Source organism: Protopterus annectens, chromosome 7.part1, assembly GCF_019279795.1.
Source record: "Protopterus annectens isolate FY-2018-M chromosome 7.part1, PAN1.0, whole genome shotgun sequence".
NCBI lineage: Eukaryota > Metazoa > Chordata > Ceratodontiformes > Protopteridae > Protopterus > Protopterus annectens.
In genome coordinates, this window is record NC_056740.1 from 480,495,455 (window position 1) to 480,516,742 (window position 21,288).

Here is a 21,288-nt window from a genome sequence, read left to right on the forward strand (position 1 = left end):
CCAAGGCTTGCAGTATTTGCCTTGCAGATAACTGGGTTTTTGTGGCCACTTGTTTGAAGTAGGTTGTCAAATGAATCCATTTCTCTGGCGTGAGGAAAGCCATCTGGGAAGTTGTATTCAAGCTTGCTCCCAGGAATATAATTTGTTGACAGGGTACCAGGTGTGATTTCTTTTCGCTTATGGTGTACCCCAGACACGTCAGTACCCTCTGAACAAAGGCCAAATGATTCAAACGTATGCCCTGGCTTTCTGCCTGAATTAGACAATCGTCCACATATGGGTATATTTGAATATTTCTTTGCCTGCAGAATGCAATGACTGGAGCTAGGCACTTTGTGAATACCATGGGCACAGTAGATAAGCCAAAGGGCAATGCAGAGAACCGACAGTGCATATAGCCTGCTTTGAAGCACAGGTATCTTCTGCAAGACTCCCTGATAGGGGTGTGCAGGTATGCTTCTTTTAAAATCTAGTGTTGCCAACCATGCATCTTTGCCTAGCATAGGAAGCAGCTGGTGAAAAGTCAGCATCTTGAATTTTGGATTAACCAGAAAGGGATTTAAGAGTAGAAAGGTCCAGGATAGGATGCCATGTATTGCCTTTTCTGGGTACCAGGAAAAGTCTCGAATAGAACCCTTGTCCCTTTTCCTCTTCTGGTACCAACTGAATAGCCCCCATAATTGAGAGAGAGAATACTTGATTTTGGGCCTCTGCCCACTGATTTGGGGGTAGATCTGGCCACCCGCTTGGTGTTGGTAAGGTGTGGAAGTAAAATCTGTATCCTTGGGACACTATTTAAAAACCCATTTGTCCTGGGTAATGAGTTCCCAGTTTTTGGCCTGCAGACCAATCTTTCCGCCTAAAGGAGCATTCAGTTGGGAAAGTGCTTGGAAGTTTTAGAAGCAAGTCACTGAGACTGTTTTCCATAGGGGGTCTTGCTACTCCCTGACTTGGGTACTGACATCCCCCACTGCTTAGTCTTGTGTGTCCCCTGGGACTGAAACCTGGGGTTTCTGCTATATCTGGGTTTGGCTTGAGAAGACCTTGAAGAGGCTGGAAAGGACCAGTTCTTAGAGGGCCAGTGCCTACTAAATCTAGGAGGCTGAACTTGTAAGAAATCTTTAACAGTTTGCATAGATTTAGCTTCATCTTCCATCTTAAGAACTTCCTCAGCCTTGTTGCCAAACAGGCGGTCCTGATTTAAGGGAGCATCCAACAATTTAGCTTTAACGTGATCAGGTAAAGACTGCTCCTTAAGCCAAGCATGCCTTCTCAGCACAGAACCAGAAACTGCAGCCCTGAAAGAGGCCTCTAAAGAATCAAATCCACATTGCAAAGTATGTTTTCCAACCTGTTCAGCAGAATGTATTAAATCCTGTAATTCTTTATTTTCCGCACAGTCAGGAATCATTTTCTGTTTAAACAATCCAATAACATGTTGTTGATACTTTAACATATGAAAACTGGCAGTTTAAAGCCCTAATGGCAAAAGTTGCAGAAGTGCAAACCTTCTTACCACCCCATCTACCCAGTGCCCTGGAGTCTATCAGAAGGAGTAGGATTTTTAGCAGTAGAAGCCTTAATGCCCTTGGGTCCCTGTGAAATAGTCTCTGAATCCGCAACAGGATTTTTAAAAAGGAACTTGTGTGAATCAGGAACCTTGCAACATCTGTCAGGTTTTCAGGAGGCAGGAGCAAAGAATCAGGGGCCAAACTAGATTCTGAAAAGGCATCAACAATGTCTAGTACAGGAGGAATAGCTAAAGGCCTATGCGGAGACAGGAGTAGGAAGTCCCTAAGCCTCTTTTTTGAATCAGAAAAATCCTGGCTTTCCCGGTGGAAATGCTCTCAGAGTATGTAAGGTTTCACCAAAAGAAAAATCCTCTGGAGGGGAAGCAGACTGAATAGAGTCCTCTGCATCACAATCCTCATAAGTAGATAAGGGCAAATCCAGATCATCAGAAGAATCAGAATCCTGGTCAGAAGATTCATAAATAACTTCAGTCCTAGGTCTCTTAGAAGGGGGAGGCTGGCTTCCCCTGATTAAAGTTATAAGATCTTCAGCCATTCTTATTTGTTTTTTAGGCATAGAGACCTGAGCATCGTTTTTTAGGCATGGCTCGAGATTTAGGCCTAAAAGAAGGAGGCATCAGTTGAATACGCAAGTCCGTAGGCCTGAATACACCCTCAGATGCCAGTGCCTGCACAGCGGCTCCGGACCTATCCAAGGTAGAGACATCCGCAGGTTCCATAGTTGAAGCATCTCGCGGCACACCGGACTCCGAATGGGTCTCAGTAGAGGCCTGCGAATCAGAAGTAGCGGGTATCAGGGGCTGCGAAAGTGCCAGAGTACCAGCGAACTGGCAACTGGCTTAGAAGCGTCGTTGGCAATTTTGGACCTCGGCGGCCTGTCTTTATCCTTGCGTTTTTTCATAATCCCGGTAGTCGGATGGCTAACAGATGACATTTCTGGATAAACAGAGAACCGAAATATTTAGAAGCAAAAATATACAGACGACAGATAGTGCGCTGATTAAATAAAGCACAAAACTGACAGCACGGTACGTCGTGGTCAGGGCCTAGGCAAGGAATACAGTATGAATGAAAATCTTTAGGAGGTATTTGCTTTTCACAAGTAATGCAATTAACTTTTACTGACATCGGTAAGGAGCAAGAAAAAAAAAGTTTCCCCAACGGGGTGTACTTGGCTTTAGTTGAAGACTTCGGTTCCGAAACTCGAAAACGAAAATTTCAGGAGTCTGCCAACCGGCACTTGCGAACTGCTTCTGATTCGGGCACCACATGGCAAGAAAGACTGATGTAATGGCGTCGGCTGCATGTTTTATACCCCTGACTACCTGACATCATGGAAGAAGGGACAGCAACTGACGCAGGACCCAAAACTTTGTTAATCAGGCCAACTGAGGGCTACTGCAAGCAGATAACCCAAAAGTGATGACTGCAACAGTAAAACAAAGAACATTTTATTTTGTCTTGTAAAGAAACCTCATGAAGGGGACTCTTGACAGCTTCAAGGAACTTGCTAGCTTTTTTGGCACGAGATCAACAGAAAATGAATTATAACAGGAATCAGACCCTCAAACCAAGTGCAGTGTCACTACAGTCTTCCTGTAGTGCTGGAGAGGTCCCGAACTCAGACCAGGACAGATTTTAGACAGGCTCGCAGGAGATGGGAATCAAACCCTAAGAGTCCTGCAAGAATGAGCATTTGGTTCAACTAAAACTAACAGCAAAAGCAATGATAAAAAAGAACAGACACGTTCCAAACCCTCCCAATGGTACAAATGAAAGAATGCCATTTTCAGCACACCAATGCAATTCTATGCAACTGCCACACAGGGCCACCACAACTTAAACTGCGCACAAGAAGCTCCAGTTCTGCATCGCGGTTACTTCCTGGGATACACTACTTTCATTACCTCCACTGCGGTTACTTCCTGGGATACACTACTTTCATTACCTCCCACTGCGGTTACTTCCTGGGATACACTACTTTCATTACCTCCACTGCGGTTACTTCCTGGGATACACTACTTTCATTACCTCCACTGCAGTTACTTCCTGGGATACACTACTTTCATTACCTCCACTGCAGTTACTTCCTGGGATACACTACTTTCATTACCTCCACCGCGGTTACTTCCTGGGATACACTACTTTCATTACCTCCACTGCGGTTACTTCCAGGGATACACTACTTTCATTACCTCTATCGCGGTTACTTCCTGGGATACACTACTTTCATTACCTCCACTGCGGTTACTTCCTGGGATACACTACTTTCATTACCTCCACTGCAGAGCTAGCTCAAGAAACACGATGCTTCAATTATCAGGAAGTGATGGCAGAAAACACCCCAATTTTCCACATCTACATCCAAAGCAGAACAGATGAGAAACCATATTTTCAGTTTCACTCCATGCTAGTGTGCAGCCATAACAAGTTCTGAGAATTCACACACTGCCTGAAAAACACATCACCAGATGCACCTACTCCAACTTAAGTGGCCACAACAGCTCAAACTTGACCTGCGCTGCAAACACACGAATTACACACTAGAAACGGTACATGCTTAATGGTATTCGAGAATACTAGCTGCAGTACATGGAAAGCTGTTCCCAAAATATCTGCTCCTAAAAAATTATCTGCAACTTGACAGTTTTGAGAGAACAAATATTTTTCACAGACAAAAAGGGACAAGTTGTACTTAAAAAAAAAAAAAAAAAAAAAAAAGTTATAATGGGGCAAGCAGTCAACTTGGCAAATCTGTATCTAACAAAACTGAGGAAGTCACACAAAGTCAGGAAATGCAAAATGAACAAATGGTCATTTCCTCTGAGGTATCAGCAATGCAGAAATTTCACAAACTTTCCATCGTGTGTGCATTAAAATATAGACTTTACATTTCGAATTGTAAACAATTAAGCATTCAACCACTACAATTTTTCAGCTGGTCATTTGGAATAAAATTTACAATAAGTTTTCCAAAGCATTAGTTTTATTTTTAACTTGGACAAAAATAATGGTTATATTAAAACACAAACAAGGAGTGGGATGTACACCTGCTAATTTAGTAGTGTATCAACACTGACCTCCCCTCCCTCAGTTAACTGGTACTCAAACTTACTTCGGGAATAACCTGCGTTACACTCTTTAGAACTGGGTAGTGGCAAGGGGTAAATGGCCTTGTGCCACAACTGTCCTGTATTTACTATGATCCCTAGGAGCACAACCCAACAGGACTACAGATAAGAAACTAATCACTACCTTGGGAAGCAAGTTTATCCAAAAGGGTTTTTTTCAACACTGCCAAAGCAGCCACAAGAGATCTTCATACCCAGCTAGCATTTTTAAATGAGTTAAAAAGATAGCTTAAACTTAGGGTAACATTAGCAGGAGCGCTACTACATGCTTTGCAAATGGACCTACAGCAATACATTTCAATGCAGACATCATAAACCTAAGAGCTACAGCAATCACAACACTAAAAAAGTAACTGTTATGGGAAAGGCGAATCTTACTATAACAAATTTTCTACAAGTGGTACTTTAATAATTAAGCAATGTTAACTGTATGTGTGTGCACGAAACAACTGCCAGTTAAAATGGAGAAACTGGTACATTCCTGCCAGTACAGGCCACATACCACAGTTCAGCTGCACTTCAAATACTGTCATTTATAAGGGCTACAGTAATACAAGGATTTGCATACCAAAGCCTTGAAATCCGTTCTAAACTACTTCAGGCCTCAAATGTAGCAGCTTTGCTGATCAAGCTTTCTAAATTTGTTGTACATTTGTGTTTTAATATAACCCCTTTTATAACACAGCTTTATGAGCATTAAAATGAGTCAGAATACTAATGCAACCACAACAAAAAATGCCCCATAATTAAGAAAAAAATAGGGCTAGCAAGATTTGTCCTCAATAAAATGTATTACCAAAATCTGAAAGCTAACAAGGACAATGCAAATAACCAAGTTTCACTGAACATACTTCAATACACAAAATTAACACAAAGTTGTTGGTGGTGATTTGTTTTAAAGTGCTGTATGCACAACAATCACAATTCACTGCAAAAATCAATGAATGTAGGTTGTTTGATGAAATTCTTAAGGGCTTAAAATGTACGGCAGCTTTACCCTTTAAAGTGGGGTTCATGCCTGTTCAGCTCTTGGAGCTAAGCAAAAAGTGCAAGAATATTGTGACAAATAACTAATGGAAATGAGACTTTTAAGCAATGCAACATTAAACAGGTAAAGGCTGTGCTGCATGTTTTACCCCCAAATGCACAACCTCCATGGCTCTTCTCAACTTCTAGAACTGCAGTTGCAATTAGCCCTGCCCAGTTAATACACATAAAGCTTTCCATTTTTCAGAAAAATAGTCACTTTGCTTTGGAACAATTTAACCCAATTTTACACTCAAACTTTTCTTCAAGTGGTACAGACACACGTGTTCCATTTTCAAGAATGTCTAGACTTGGTGAGTGAAGCAACCTGATTGGCTTCCATCCATCTTGTAGCATCTTGCAAGTGATAAAACTCCACGAAGGCGAAACCACGGCTTACACCTAGAGACAGCATTCAGATATAGACGGGATACTTGTGTTAGTCAGTTCCTTTACAACAGCTGAATCTCTCTCCAACTGCTTCATAACTTCAAAACATGGCCCAATTTCTGAAGCAGCAGTAAACATGTGACTTCCATCTTTGCTGGGAAAAAGGAGTCACAAATTTAATTTTGCCATGGCAAGGAAAACACTTATTTAAACTGCCACCACCCTACTAAACTTGATTTCATATCCCAAACAATACTATCATGCAACAGGCTACATATAAACAGTACAGGGCATCGTAGAAGTCATTTACTTACCCATACCTTTTACCAAAGTTAGAATGGAGACTGCATGTACAGAACTATTAATAAATATTCAAATAGATGAAATACACAAGTCCAAATTCCTTAGCCATGGCAAATTACAAATCAGTTCCAATTAGTTCAGGAAGGTCTAATTTGTTCTGAGAAAAACTGGAACAGCACCCAGAGTCAGAATGAATGTCTCACCTGATTTTCTCTTCATCAATCTCACATCAGCAGGTCGAGGGCCATCGTAGGACTCAAAAGTGGCTCGAATCTGAAAAAGGATTAAAAGAAAGTTATATGGCCTCAGTCCCAATGTAACAATTTTATGTACCATCACAGCTGTGCAACTCAGGATACAACATTTTCTGGTAGGACAATGATGTACCCACACAACCCCCAACATCTGAATTTCAGTTAAATGTAGTTTTGATTGGGTAGCTGATGACCTGTTTACTGTGTTCAAGACATGAATGCCAAGAAATTCACCAAGAGCGAAGCTGAAGAGGTGAATCTTGGCATCCATGTTGAGAACACATTAAAGGTTACGAGTGGAGAGCCAATCAGAATTCTTTATACAGCACAGAGCTTTATCTGCTCCATGTATTACAAGTCAAGAAGGTAGAGACAAAAAAATAAAATCCAACAATTTAAATGGCTTAAACTGTTTGATTTTTTTTTGTCTCTACCTTCTTTACTTGTGGTTAGCATTTTCTACCTGCTGCATCTGCTTTTTTTATAGTGTACAGTTTCTCTTTTTTTTTTCTGCTCCATGTATACTAGTTATGGGGGGGGGTGCGTTTTGCCTGCTTTCAAAGCTATAAAGTACTTGACAAGCTCTGTCAGAGCAACCGTTTAAACAGTCCCTTTAGGTTTGCATAAACCTTGCCATACTTCTCAAAAATGTCCAGAAATTTTTCCTAATATTTAGTCTGTTCCTTATAAAATCAGTGGTTTGCAGACAAACCACAGAGAAATGAAGTCTCTAAATAATAAAATACATACAAGATGATCAGCTTTAACAATTGGCTTAAACACTGGTGTCATTCAAAGGGGATCCAGTATCTGTCTGCCTGGGATGACATGCTGGACAAGCCACGCTTCATGCAAAGGACGGCTTGCACCTGTCACCCCTGGGATTCGGATATTGGCAAAGGCTCTTGCCACCCCATAGTGCCTTTTAGGCAAGGCTCAAATTCTAAACCTACCACCCTAGAACACAAAAAGGAAAAACTAAGGGTAATGCTGCTCAATGCCAGAAGTCTAAATCTCAAAATGCACGCACTCGAGGCCCTTCTCAGTATGGAGAACATCGATGTCTGTGCTGTGACAGAAACCTGGTTCAAGGCTCCTGAGAGCACCCCAGCTATCAGGTTTTACCTCATATCATGCCGCCCCAAAATCAGGAAAATACCAAGAAAGGAGGGGTATCCATCTCCATCAAGGACACCCACACGTCAAGACTGGTGGCAACGCATGATGCATCGGAGAGGGTCCAGGTGCAATTACCCGTGAGCAAGACTGCTCTGCAAATTGTAGCATGTTACAGGCCACCCTCACAAACTCAGGAACCTCACATGGCCTTCCTGAAAACACTAGAGGGATAAATGTATCACCAAACACCATCATACTAGGTGACTTCAATTACCCAAATATAGACTGGGAACACTACTCAAGCCCAAACACCCTAGCCCAAAAGTTCCTGGAATTCATAAACTCAAATGCCATGGAACAACTAGTCACCAGCCCCACAAGAGGAGATAACATACTTGATCTCATCATCACGAACATGGGAGCACAATGTTCAACACGAAGTATACCCCTCACTGGTGAGATCAGATCACAAACTAATCTCGCTGGAGGTCCTCATCCCACCCCACCTGAAATAAAAAGACCACAGTAAAGAACTTCTCAAAGCCGACTTCACACTTCTAAAGACTAGTGTGGTCTCCTTTAAGGCCCCGAGCGGTGGAAAACAGTACTCAAGCCGCTGAATCACTTACAAATGCCTTCTACCAGCACCTGCAGGACTGCATGGATAAGGCAATCCCAAGCAAAACAAAGACTCTTTGTACCAAAGGCAAGCGTCAGTCTGGTGGACCCCAGCCATAAACAAACTCTACAACAAAAGGAGGAAGCTACTACAAGATAGAGCAAAATCCTTAAAAGGTAAGACACCCTTGATCACTATAAGTAAAAACTAAGAGCTCTCATAAAATCATCCAAAGCAAATTTGAGAGAAAAATAGCTAAAGACTCAAAAGACAATCATAAGGCCTTCTTTAGCTATGTTAGAAACCTAGGAGGAAACTCCCAGATATGCTCAGAACTAGTTCAAAATGATGTGAAGATTACTGATCCTACAGACATTGCCAACATACTGGCTGACAGGTTCAGTGCAAACTTCTCCCCAAAGGAGAGATATCTATACCAAGATTGCAGCCCCCAAACATCTCCAGCCAAGTGAGAACTGCTCTCTCCAAAGCAAAAACACAGCATCCATGGGACCTGATGGTGTCCCCGGCTGTGTGCTCCATGAACTCAATGAGGAATTAAACCCACAGCTAGGACAGCTGTTTAATCAAAGTCTTACCTCTGGATACGTACCCCAGGAGTGGCACTGCAACTGTGGTCCCACTTCACAAAGGCGGTGCCTCCACCGACCCTGGAAATTACCGCCCATTAGCTTGACAAGCCTTATCTGCAAAGCCATGGAGAGGATCATAATGGACCTCATAAATAAAGACATAGGAATTTGCAGACTTTGGATCCAACCCAGTTTGGCTTTGTCAAAGGCAGATCATGCCTTTTAAACTTGGTTGATTTTTTCGAAACAGTCACCAAAGCCATTGATGAGGGAAAGGCAGTCCATACAGCCTACCTCGATCTAGCTAAGGCCTTGATACAATACCCCACTCGGTATCATTGAAAAACTCATCAGCTTAAATGTTAACCCATACATCACAAGATGGGTTGCAAACTGGCTGAGTGACAGAACCCACAGGGTCAGAGTTGCTGGCGCCATGTCAGACTCAAAGCCTGTCACAAGTGGTGTCCCACAGGGCTCAGTCCTGGGCCCACTCTTGTTAGGCATCTACTTTTCCGAAGTACAAGCAAACACAGGAGGGTTATGGCTGACAAAGTTTGCAGATGACTGCAAACTGGGCACCATAGTAGAAAAAGTACAGTTTTGTACCTACCATAAATGTAGATGTTCGAGGATCCACATTGCTGCAGTCCTAACTATTGGGTAGTCCGCTGTCCAGTCGGCCCGAATACCAAAGTATATGGCTGACGGTCACGGCGCATTAGCCTGACGTCAGTACGTCAGGGTACTAATGCGCATGACCAACGCCATATCCTCAGTCTTTTCTTGCCCCAGATGTCAGAAGACCCTAAAAAGACAAGGCCAAAACCAAAACACACCAAACATACCTGCACCAAAAACATATACAATATATACAAAGGTACCAGAATATAATCTCACCTACACAACCACCCCTAAACACAGAGGGGAAGGAGGGAGGGTAAATTGGACTGCAGCAATGTGGATCCTCGAACATCTACATTTATGGTAGGTACAAAACTGTACTATGTTCTTCATTCCACATTGCTGCAGTCCTAACTATTGGGTAGAATCCCAAAGCAGAGGTAAGGGAGGCTGGCAAATCATAAGGAAGCAGGAGCTGATAACATGCCTTGCAAAATAGCTGTGGCAAAACCAGCCCTAGACTTAGAGTAGAGAGGAAGGTGGTAATGCTTAGAGAAAGTATGCACTGAACTCCAAGTATCTGCCTCCAAAATATCCTTAGTTGCCACCCCTTAGAAATGCTGTTGAAGTGGCAGTAGCCCTAGTGGAATGAGGCCTAATCCCAGCTGGAATCTCTTTGCCATGATGGGAATAACAAAAAGCAATGCAAAACCCAATCCACCTAGAAATAGTTTGTTTTGACACAGGCTTGCCCTGTGAACTCAAAGCAAAAGAAACAAACAACTGCTGAGACGTTCTAAAATCCTTAGTCCTGCTTAAAAATAACGCAATTGCCTGTGTACATCTAAAGTGTGCAAAATCTTTTCCTTTATTTTGGGGATCTGCATAGAAAGTAGGCAAATGAATAGTTTGGTTTAAAGCCACACTAGAAACCACCTTAGGCATAAAGGAAGGATTAGTACGTAATGATACCCTATCCTTATGAAAAATCAAAAAAGGCTCAACCGCCATAAGGGCCTGCAACTCAGAAACCCTTCTTGCAGAAGTAAAGGCCAACAAAAAAGCAGTCTTCCATGACAAGTATTTCAGGTCAGCAGTAGCTGCAGGCTCAAAAGGTTGTAGAGTAAGTTTCTCCAACACAAAATTGAGATCCCAAGCAGGAGTAGGAGCTCGGGGTCTTATATTCTTTGCCCCCTAAGAAATTGCTTGAATAAAGGATGTGAAAACAATGGGAAGTCACAATCATAGTGAGCTGAAATTGCTGCAGCATGAATCTTAATGGAAGAGAAAGACAAACCTTTGTCCAATAACTCAGTAAGATATTAAAGAGCCACACTCAAATTAGGCTCAAATCTCCAAATTCTGTGCCGCAGTCCAAAATAAAAATCTCTTCCATTTTTCTGCATACACTTTCCTTGTACTAGGTCTTCTGGCTTCCATCATCACATTTAAAACTTGTTGAGGAAATTGAGACCTGCTGTCTTTCAAAACAGAATATGCCAGGCTGTTAGATGAAGAGTTTGAAGCTTGACATTGAGCAGATGACCGTCCCTCTGAGACAATAGATGTGGAATCAAGGGTAAAGGCCATGGAGGCTTCCTTACCAGACTCCTCAGTAATGGGTACCAGTGCTGCCGAGGCCAATCTGGAGCTATTAAAATCATCCTTGGCTTGTCTTGTCTGACCTTTAGAAGCACCTTTGGGAGAAGAGGCAGAGGTGGAAAAGCATACACATGAAGATTTTTCCAACTGAAAGAAAGAGCATCCACTTTCCAAGCTGTGTGATGAAATCCCTTAAACTTTGGCAGCTGGTGGTTTAGTGGAGAAGCGAACAGATCTATGTCTGGAGTTCCCCATGACACTGTCAATTTCTGAAATACATGAAGATCCAGTTTCACGGATCCATGATTTGTCTGCTTAACACATCTGCTAAGGAGTTCTGTGCTGCAGAAACCTTGCCTGAAGAGTTAGTTGCAAGCTGAGCGCAGTCTCCCATAAAATCATTGCTTGCCTGCACAATGGGTAAGAATGTGTTCCCCTTGTTTGTTGATGTACCACATGACAGTTGTGTTGTCTGTTAGAATCAACACCTGCCCTGGAAGAAGTAACTCCTTGAAAGCCATTAATGCAAACTGGACTGCTAACATCTCTTTCATGTTGATATGTAGATGCTGTAGTCTGGCAGGCCACTTGTCTTGTATCCACTTTCCATCTAGATGAGCTCCCCAAGCAATGTCTGAGGCATCTGTCGTTAGAATCTGACTTGCCTCTGGCGGGTCACAGAGAGTCCCTTGTTTAGGTGACATTCCTGAGCCCACCACAAAAATTCCTTTTGAATGCAAGGTATTATTTGAATGACAGTGTCCAAATCCTGGCAGTGCTGAGTCCATAGATTTTTGAGATACCATTGTAGCTTCCTCATATGCAGTTTGGCATTGGGAAGCACCAGAATACAAGATGCCATGAACCCTAAGGCTTGAAGGACTGTCCCTGCAGTCAGCCCGGACTGAAGAGATAAGTGATGGAAGTAACTGGAAAGATTCTTTTGTTTGTCCGGGGTTAGAAAGGCCATCTGGGCTGCTGTATTCAGTCTCACACCCAGAAAGCACATGTCTTGAGAGGGTACTAGACTGGACTTTATTTCGTTCACAGAATACCCTAGGCATCTTAGCACTGCTATGACATATTCCAAATGCTGTAGAAGATCTTCCTTTTCTTGAGCCAGAATCAGGCAGTCGCCCAAGTAAGGATAGATTTGAATCCCTTTAAACCTGAAGTAAGGTATCACTGGAGCCAGAACCTTTGTGAATACTCTGGGCGTAGATAAGCCAAAGGGCAATGCAGAGAACTGATAATGAGAATTTCCAGCTCGGCGCAGATACTTGCTGCAACTTAGTCGTATAGGCACATGAAGGTAAGCTTCCTTGAGATCTAAAGTTACCATCCAGTGATCTTTGCCCCTGAAGTAAGCTATCACTGGAGCCAGAACCTTTGTGAATACTCTGGGCGCAGTAGATAAGCCAAAGGGCAATGCAGAGAACTGATAATGAGAATTTCCAGCTCGAAAAGATACTTTCTGCAACTTAGTCGTATAGGCACATGAAGGTAAGCTTCCTTGAGATCTAAAGTTACCATCCAGTGATCTTTGCCCAGCAGAGGTAAAAGCTGTTGTAAGCCAACATTTTGAACTTTAGAATGTCCAGATAAGTGTTGAGGATAGATAAATCCAAAATTGGTCTCCACATGTTCCCCTTCTTTGGTACTAGGAACAGGCGAGAAGAAAATCCTAGGCCCCTTTCTGGCACAGGAACTGACTGAATGGCTCCTATTTGGAGTAACAGAGAAATTTGTTTGCGAGCCGCTGTTCTTTGTAGAGAAGGAATGTCTGGCATGCCTTTGAAAGGAGGCAAGGTATGGAAATAAAACCTGTAACCGTGGTGAATGATATCCAGAATCCATTTGTCTTGGGTAATTAAATCCCAATTGTCTGTGAAAAGAGACAGTCTTCCTCCTAGAGGTGCCGCCAGGCGAGAAGGTACTGGCAGCTGAAAAGGCAGGTCAGTGGGTCTGCTTACGAAAGGACAGACCCCTGCCCTCACCAGAAGTCTGAGCAGGTGAACTCCCTGTTCTAGGCCTAAAAGAACCTTGAGCTCTGCCCCTACCACGTGTAGACCTACCCCTAGACTGGGAATCATAAGCAGGATAAGTCCACCCCTTAGTAGGCCAATTTCAACTAAACTTCGGAGGCTGCACCTGCAAAAATCCTTAACAGTTTGCATAGACTTAGCCTTGTCCTCCATTTTCTTTAAAACTGCTTCCACAGGCGAACCAAACAACACATCAGACTGTAAAAGAGCATCCAAAATCCCTGTCTTAACATGCTCAGCTAAGTTCTGATCTCTCAACCAGGCGTGCCTACGAAGAACAGAACCAGTGGCAGCCACCCTGGAGGCCTGCACAGCATCAAAACCACATTGCAAGGAATGTTTACCCACTTGTTCAGACACATGAACTAAATCCTGCAACTCTTTACACTCAATACCTTCCGCCAGAACATCCACCTTAGATTTCAACTGTGAAAGAAGATAATTCTGATATTTTAACATGTGAAACTGACAATTCAACGCCCTCATGGCTAAAGCGGAAGAAGTATACACTTTCTTTCCCCATCTATCCAAAGCCCTTGCCTCTATCAGGAGGGACAGGATTTTTAACAACTGAGGCCTTCACCCACATTCAAAACAGGAGGTATAGCTAAAGGCCTATGCTGGGGTAAAAACAAGAATTCCCTAAGCCTTTTCCTGGAATCAGAGAAATCTTGACCTTCCCATTTAAAATGCTCCCTCATGGAATGCAGAGTCTCTGAAAATGAAAAATCCTCAGGAGGAGAAGCTGAAGGAGTAGAATCATCCACATCAGAATCAGAGTAAGGAGGGTACTCCTGCAAGTCAGACTCAGAAGCCTCCGAGCATCGCTCAAAACTCTCCAACTCAGGTTCCACCCTAGGCCTCATCAGGAGGGGGCAAAGAACCCCTAATCATAGTAATCAAATCCTCTGCCATTTTAAGAATATGTTTCTTAGGCAAAGACCCTGAAGCACTAGGAGAAACCTGCACTGAAGCTAAACTTGGCCTGCCCCTCAAAGAAGCCTTGGAAACAGAAGGGGAGGCTCTAACCACCTTAGGAAGAGAAGGAAGAACAGCCACCTGAGAAGCCCCCTCAGCCTGGCCTACTTCCTGAGAGGATACATCCTGTAACAGTAAAATCTCTCCCTGAGACTCCAAAGAAACACCTGGCAAAACCTCCGGCTCCAGTGAGCCCTCTAAAGAACCGACGTCTGGGACTGTCGGTTCTTCCACTCTAGGCTTTGCTGTTTGCGTTTTTTTTTTTTTTTTTAGGCGGAGCATCCGACGGCATTTTATAATTACAACGCTTCCCAAACACTAACCTGGCACAGTCTAACCTTCTCTTAATAGTGCGTTTGTTAAATCTAGCACAAGAGCGGCATCCAACAACGTCGTGCTCAGGCCCTAAACAAGGTATACACAAAGTATGGTAATCCCTATGAGGTATCTGTTTCCCACAAGAAATACAGTTATTCACTTTTTCTGACATCCGGTTAAATACTGAGGCAAGAAAAACCAAAATATTCCCCAACGGGGTACTTAGCCAACTTTGATTCGGTCTGAAACTCTGGCTTCAGAAACTTTCAGAACGCCAACCTGCACTCGCAAAATTGCTTCTGCATCGGACCATGCGGCAAAAAAGACTGAGGATATGGCGTTGGTCATGCGCATTAGTACCCTGACGTACTGACGTCAGGCTAATGCGCCGTGACCAACGTCAGCCATATACTTTGGTATTCAGGCCGACTGGACAGCGGACTACCCAATAGTTAGGACTGCAGCAATGTGGAATGAAGAACATCACATCTGACACAGATATCCTTCAGAAGGGTCTCACAGAAACGGATAACTGGTGCCAGAGCCACGGCCTAAAGTTAAATGCCAAAAAATGCATAGTCATACCCTTCGGGAAAAACAAGGTTACCCCTAGCTACCAAATAAGTGGCAATCCACTGAGCACAGAAGAAGTTATCAGGGACCTGGGGACCCAGGTTGATAGTAGTCTGTCATTCGACACCCATGTAGCTAAAGTAGTTAGGAAGACCTTCTACATTGCCCACCTTATCATGAAGGGATTCTCATCTAGATCAAGGAGGTTATAGTCTCCCTTTACTCATCACTCATCAGACCAATGATTGAGTACAATGCCCCATTCGAATGTATCTGACCCGACACTTGCAGCAGCTGGAGAGGCCAAAAGTTCCTCACCAAAAGGATAAAGGGTCTCAAAATCTATCCTATGCTGCCCGACTGAAAGAACTCCAGCTCTATTCAGTTGCTCAGAGGTGACCTTTGCCTAACATACAAGGCCATGTCAAACCCAGATTTGATGAATATGCTTCACCTCAAAAATCTAGATCCATCAGAGCCACAAGGGCGGAGACTTAAACCTTGACACGGCTATTAATAGGCGTGCTGGAGGATAGATTCATCACCCAAAGACTCCTATGCTGTGGAACAAAATCCCGGTACATGTGAGGCAGAGCACTGCTGGCCTTGTTCAAGAGAAATCTTGACCAATGGATGGGAGATCAGATATACCCCAGGATTACCTCAGTGTCACTGCTCGACAGAGGCACAGCAAAATAATGGGTATAGTTCCCCATACTAAAGGGGTGGCGTAAGCCACAAAACGATGGGCTAGGCTTGTAAATGCCCTCGGGCAGATAGCCTAGTATGAACCTATGAACCTATTTAAGTTTCAGACTTCGTATCAGTCAGAAAATGCAGACAACACAAATCTTGTTATTCTATCTACTTTCTAAATTTATAATAGAAAGGGGATGGACCCTTACTGGCAGCAGGTAGAAACAATCTAGTCTGGTGGTCAGTACTTTTAGATTTGACTGCCCAGCACTAGACCGAACTTCAGTTAAGCAGAGGGTGCTTAACATTTAAGATCAGATCTCGCTTTACAGTACCACTTAAAATAGTTGTCTTTTTCCAGAAAGAGGAGAACAAAAGTCTTAAGGATCAGCACTTTAACTTTAGGTAAGGCCATAAAACCTCTGACAATCACTTCTTCCCCTACTCCCACCCTTTCCACAAAAAGGCAGGGAACTTCCCTCACACAAACACAATGGAAAAAAGTAAAATCCTCAATGCATACCAAAGGATCGGGGGTATGACTTAAGAGCTGGGCTCTGAACTGCAACAGACTTGCTCCCAGGTAAAGCATAAGAAGTTCCTGGACACACCTGAGATCATGATTCAAATATAAAGCATCCAGGAGATTGAAGGAGGACATCCAACTGTTTGCCTGCAGACAAGGCAATATTGCTTGCACCATGACCATACCAAATAGTCTTTTCCACATGCTGGTTGAGATTGCTTAGGTCCAATATGGGCATGGGTTTCTCAATTTAGTTGGAACAAAAAATAATCTGGAATATCATGACCCTCGAGTCCATCAGGACCGATACAATGGCATTTTTCCTCGTGAGATGAGCTCTTTTCTGGCTGCTTCTCATTGGTGGGGTGGGTGCATCTGGAAGAGTCTTTCTTGAAAGGTGGGGTATGGGAAAAAGGTACGCAACAGCTTCTGGACAATATCCTTCTAAACCAATAATCTTGCATCTACATGAAGTGGTAGAGAGCCAAGTGGCCCCAGACTGCTTCTCACAGCCCTTCAGGGATGGTTAAGCTGCCTACCAGAAAGCCCCCTCCCCCCATATCGGTGGTTCTGCAGACTTCAATGACCTTTGCTTTCAAGTTCATTAAATTACCACAGCCCCCCCCATCACAGGGGGTCTTAAAGGTTCGACACTGGGACGTCCTAAACCATAAAGGGACTTGGTTCTTTAGGCTTCTAGTTTGACTGCTGCTAGGGCTCACATTTAATCAGCCATGGGAAACGTCTTCCCATCTTCGCACCTCACAGCCATGGCAAACAATGTCTTCCCATCTTCTTCGCACCTCACAGCCATGGCAAACAATGTCTTTCATCTTCTTCGCACCGCACAGTCATGGCAAACAACGTCTTCCCATCTTCTTCGCACCTCACAGCCATGGCAAACAATGTCTTCCCATCTTCTTTGCACCACACAGCCATGGCAAACAATGTCTTCCCACCTCTGCATTTTCTCTGATGAGCCAAAGGAGGAAGAAGCATCATAAGGGGCATTTAAAGGGTGCTTTGAAATGGTCCACAAAATCAGAGACGTCGTCAGGCCTGTCATCTCATGGTGACTGCTCTTGCTTCTACATTGGCCAACTTAAGATCGGCAACATTACTCAGTCATTGAGACAGTAGTGACAGTGCTCATGATAGCCTCTAGTTGTTTTGTATAGTCAGCAATAGGTGGCATTTTCAGAAAGGCTAAAGCTTGTTCTGCCAGACCTCTCTGAAAAAGTGATATACTTACTGTGATGCCCCACCACTGGGACCAGTAATCAATGAGCCTCAATCCTCACCACTGGCAACAGTGGGGGACGTACACTGGAAGTACACACATGGTATTTCCAGATGCAGCTCTCTGCATCAATTTCCCTTGAGAGCAATTTCCCTTAAGAGCACACTGAGACTACAGTCAATACAGGGCTGGTTTCTCCCTCTTTCTCCAGATCCCAATAAGACTCCCCCCAATGGCACAACTATCGAGTTGAGACCTCAGCTGAGTGGCCAAGCCAAGACCTCCAGTATCCTGTCTAACCAGTACTGTGTGTCCCTGCCCAAGTAGCCGACACACAGATTTGATTTACACACACACACTTACCTGGGAAAGGCTGGCACAGGTTTGCTAGCTATGCTCCCTTTTGCCCAGACTATAAGGTAATTATCACTGCCACCAGCCAACTCCTTATCAGCTACTTTAAGGCCCTTAAAGGGTGTGCAATCTTACTGTGTAATATTAAAATGAATGCAATGGTAGTTTGACCAAGAGCAAGGCTATCAGGAGTGGCCCACACAGTGTCACCAAATAAATATGCAAGTACTCAAAACTTAAATATCTCTACACAGATCAGCCACAATGAAAGGTTTAGATATATTTAACAAATAAAAGAAGAAACTAATTATATAATCACGGTAACAAGAGTTCAAAATCACAGGAAAATTTTAAAACATTGCACGACAAGTCTCAAATGAAAAAAAAAATATCCAAGCTAAGCTCTGCTATATTCCTGACTATATCTAAGAGAATTATACTATTCCCCAGTAACTTATTTCTTCAGAGCAAGGCAGATGTATGGTGAATGGGTCCTGTTGTTGTCAGGTCCAAGACAGAATAAAGAATGCAGTGTCTCAGAGTTTTCTCAAATTAACATCTCAAATATTACTGCGGGGACAGCTTGCAGAATGACATTCCTAACCACCTGAATCTATCCCAGGGTAAAACCCTCACTGCTGGAAGCTGGCAGCACTTAACATCTACTTGTGAAAATACATAGACCCCAGATGCTGGAAGTCATAAAACACTTGCATTCCTTCATACTTTCATAGGTAGTAGTTAGTTCACTCCTAAGACAATACAGAAAGCTTCTTAGCACAGACTATCTATAACTGCAATGAAAACTGAAAGATAACATTATTGCATAGCCATAAAGTAATTTAATTTCAGCTATTTTTCTGACGTTAACCTCCTGTATTCCCGTTTCCACTATTAAAATACAAAGTTGCAATAATGCAAGCATATTTCGGTTCTATTCCAGTAGGGCACACTGTGGTTACATTTCAAACAGCACTTTGCAAAAGCCTTTTCCACACCCACTTCTGTACCAGCAGTTTGACGTATGCATGAAATACAGTTCTAATACATTTGGAATACAAGCACCTTATATAAATCATGTTGATACTCCCAAACGACATACAATTATTTACAAAATTCCAGAAAGATGTGATGGCAGTATCCCCCTTTGTCACACTTACCATAATGAGAACAGTGTTGCCTTCTTCAGTCTTTTTCAACCTGTGGGTTACTGAAACAGACTGATTAGAAGCTGGCCATTTTCAGAGACTTCAGCCCAGGAGCGCCACCTCCTTTACCTATAATAAACTGCTCTACCCTACCTTCATCAGATTGAGTAAGCCCCTGAACACTTCCCCTCACATCAAGAGATAAGACACAGTGCTACATGAAAATGTTTGTAAGGATAAACAGGGACGCAAATAGGTGGCCTGTAGATCTGACCATCTAACCAGTCGGGAGCACTTGGCTATCCAACAACTACTTTAAAGGTGGAAAGGAGGGAGGAATGGTTGAACTGGATGAGAGAGAGATTTATTGTTATGTTAAGTACCTAACTTTGGTAACCAATGTCTTTTCCGTCTGGCTTCAACCTGTGGGAGAGAGTTCCCAGCCAGGTACAAACTCCAGGAAGGCCCTCAGAAGATGATGCAAAATGATGGAACCAAAAGTGGCCCTAGACCTTGACTGATCATCCAGCTTGTAGAGAAAAGTATGAGCAATGGACCAAGCAGCAGCACCACAAAAAACAGAAGCCTGACAGAAGAATGCAATAGAAGCTGTAACTGCTCTAGATGTTCTCTAGGTTTAGCAAACTAAGACATTCGTCTCAAGGAATACACAAAAGAGATACAATTGGAAAGCCATTTGGATGGGGCCACTTTTGATACTTGACTACCAGCCTAGCACTGGAAAAATAAACTTTGTTCTGTCCAAATAAAAATTGAGTTATCCATGCACAATCACGCAATGAAACAAATACTCTCCCTTGATACTGAAATTTAGAAAGACTGACAAGTTAATGAGTTGGTTTAAGGTAAATTCTGATGCAACCTTTGGCAAGAAGGAAGGATTTATCCTAAAAAGGAACTCCATTTAAGTAAGGAGGAATGGAGTTCAGCACATGTAGCGGAGATCTTTCTGGCGGAAGTTACAAACACCAGAAAGATGGGCTTCCAAGACAATAACTTCCAGGGAACTGTAGCAGAGGGCTCAACAGGACACCCAGTAAACACTTCAAGCATCAGATCATTCCAGGGGGTACCAGAGCTTGAACTTGAGACCACAACAAAAAAGCACTCCTTAGAAATGCCTTGGGCACCTTAACAGCTGCTAAAGGTGTATTTATCCCTGCCAAAAATGGAAACTGGAAAGAATAGGCACCTGAACCTTAAAAAGTAGAAAACAGCCAAAATAAAATACAAAGAGCTGAAGAGGAGTCTAAACCTTTAAATGAAGCCAAAATGACAACACGTTTCCAATTATTAGGATATATTTACCAGGCAGAAAGCTTCTGGGATAGAAAAAAAACCTGTACAACTATCAGAGAACTTGGGATTCCCAACCATCATTGGACTTGGTGAAACCATGCGGTTAATCTGAGGGCGTGGAGACTGGACAGAGACATCCATGCAGGATGGAAAACCATACATGGAAAGGGATTCAACATCCACAGAGGGTGAAGTGGATGAAGCCAGAAAAAGGGGAACCAAACTTGTACTGTCCCTCAGGAGGGACTAGGAAGTAAAAACTGCTGCACTTAGTGTTCTATGGGAGAGCCAACATTTCATATAATGGGGTGGCATCCTAGTGATGGTAAACCTGAGCCCAAACGTCTGGCTTCAGGGACCACCTGTATATAAAAAAAAAAAAAAAAAAAAAAAAAAAAAAAAAAATTATTCCTGCTCAAACTGTCCACCAGACTGCTGGATTTCCCGGGATGTGATGTGTGTTGATCCCAATGCTAAACCCTAATGGCTTCCCAACATACTGGATAAGGCCACCCCCCCCCCCTCCATTTATTCAGGTACCACGCCACGTACCTGCTGTCTGCCTGGATAGCAGTCACACCATTGGTGAGAAGTGTCTGAAATGTCTGCAATGCTAATGCTAGTAAGAACACTCTCCTCCCAAATCAACATGAAGTCTTAAGTCTCCTTCAAAATGCCCACCCGCAAGGAAGCATCCATAGTGATTAGTAGACTTGGGGTGGGAAAGAACGGTCACCTTGCTACAACTAGAGCATACTCCAACCACCAGAAAATGTGTCAGCTACAGTGTTCGTTAGAACTGGAAAGTCCATGCGTTAAATAGGTTAAGACCACTGAGGTGCTACAGTCCACTGCAAGACCATTAGAGAATCTAAACATATAGAAGCTGCCATATGC

General features: G+C 43.2%; 1 protein-coding gene across 1 annotated transcript in view; it reads right to left on the reverse strand.

Annotated features, from left to right (window-relative positions):
- The window catches only part of LOC122807832 (RNA-binding protein 5-like), a 1,001,232-nt gene that overhangs the window by 812,249 nt on the left and 167,695 nt on the right, over positions 1-21,288 (reverse strand). The window contains exons 4-5 of the mRNA XM_044078931.1: positions 6,586-6,655; positions 6,018-6,091 (exon numbers count right to left, since the gene is read on the reverse strand). Of these exons, the coding sequence (XP_043934866.1) occupies positions 6,018-6,091; positions 6,586-6,655 (144 nt within the window). The remainder of the gene's footprint in view (positions 1-6,017; positions 6,092-6,585; positions 6,656-21,288) is intronic.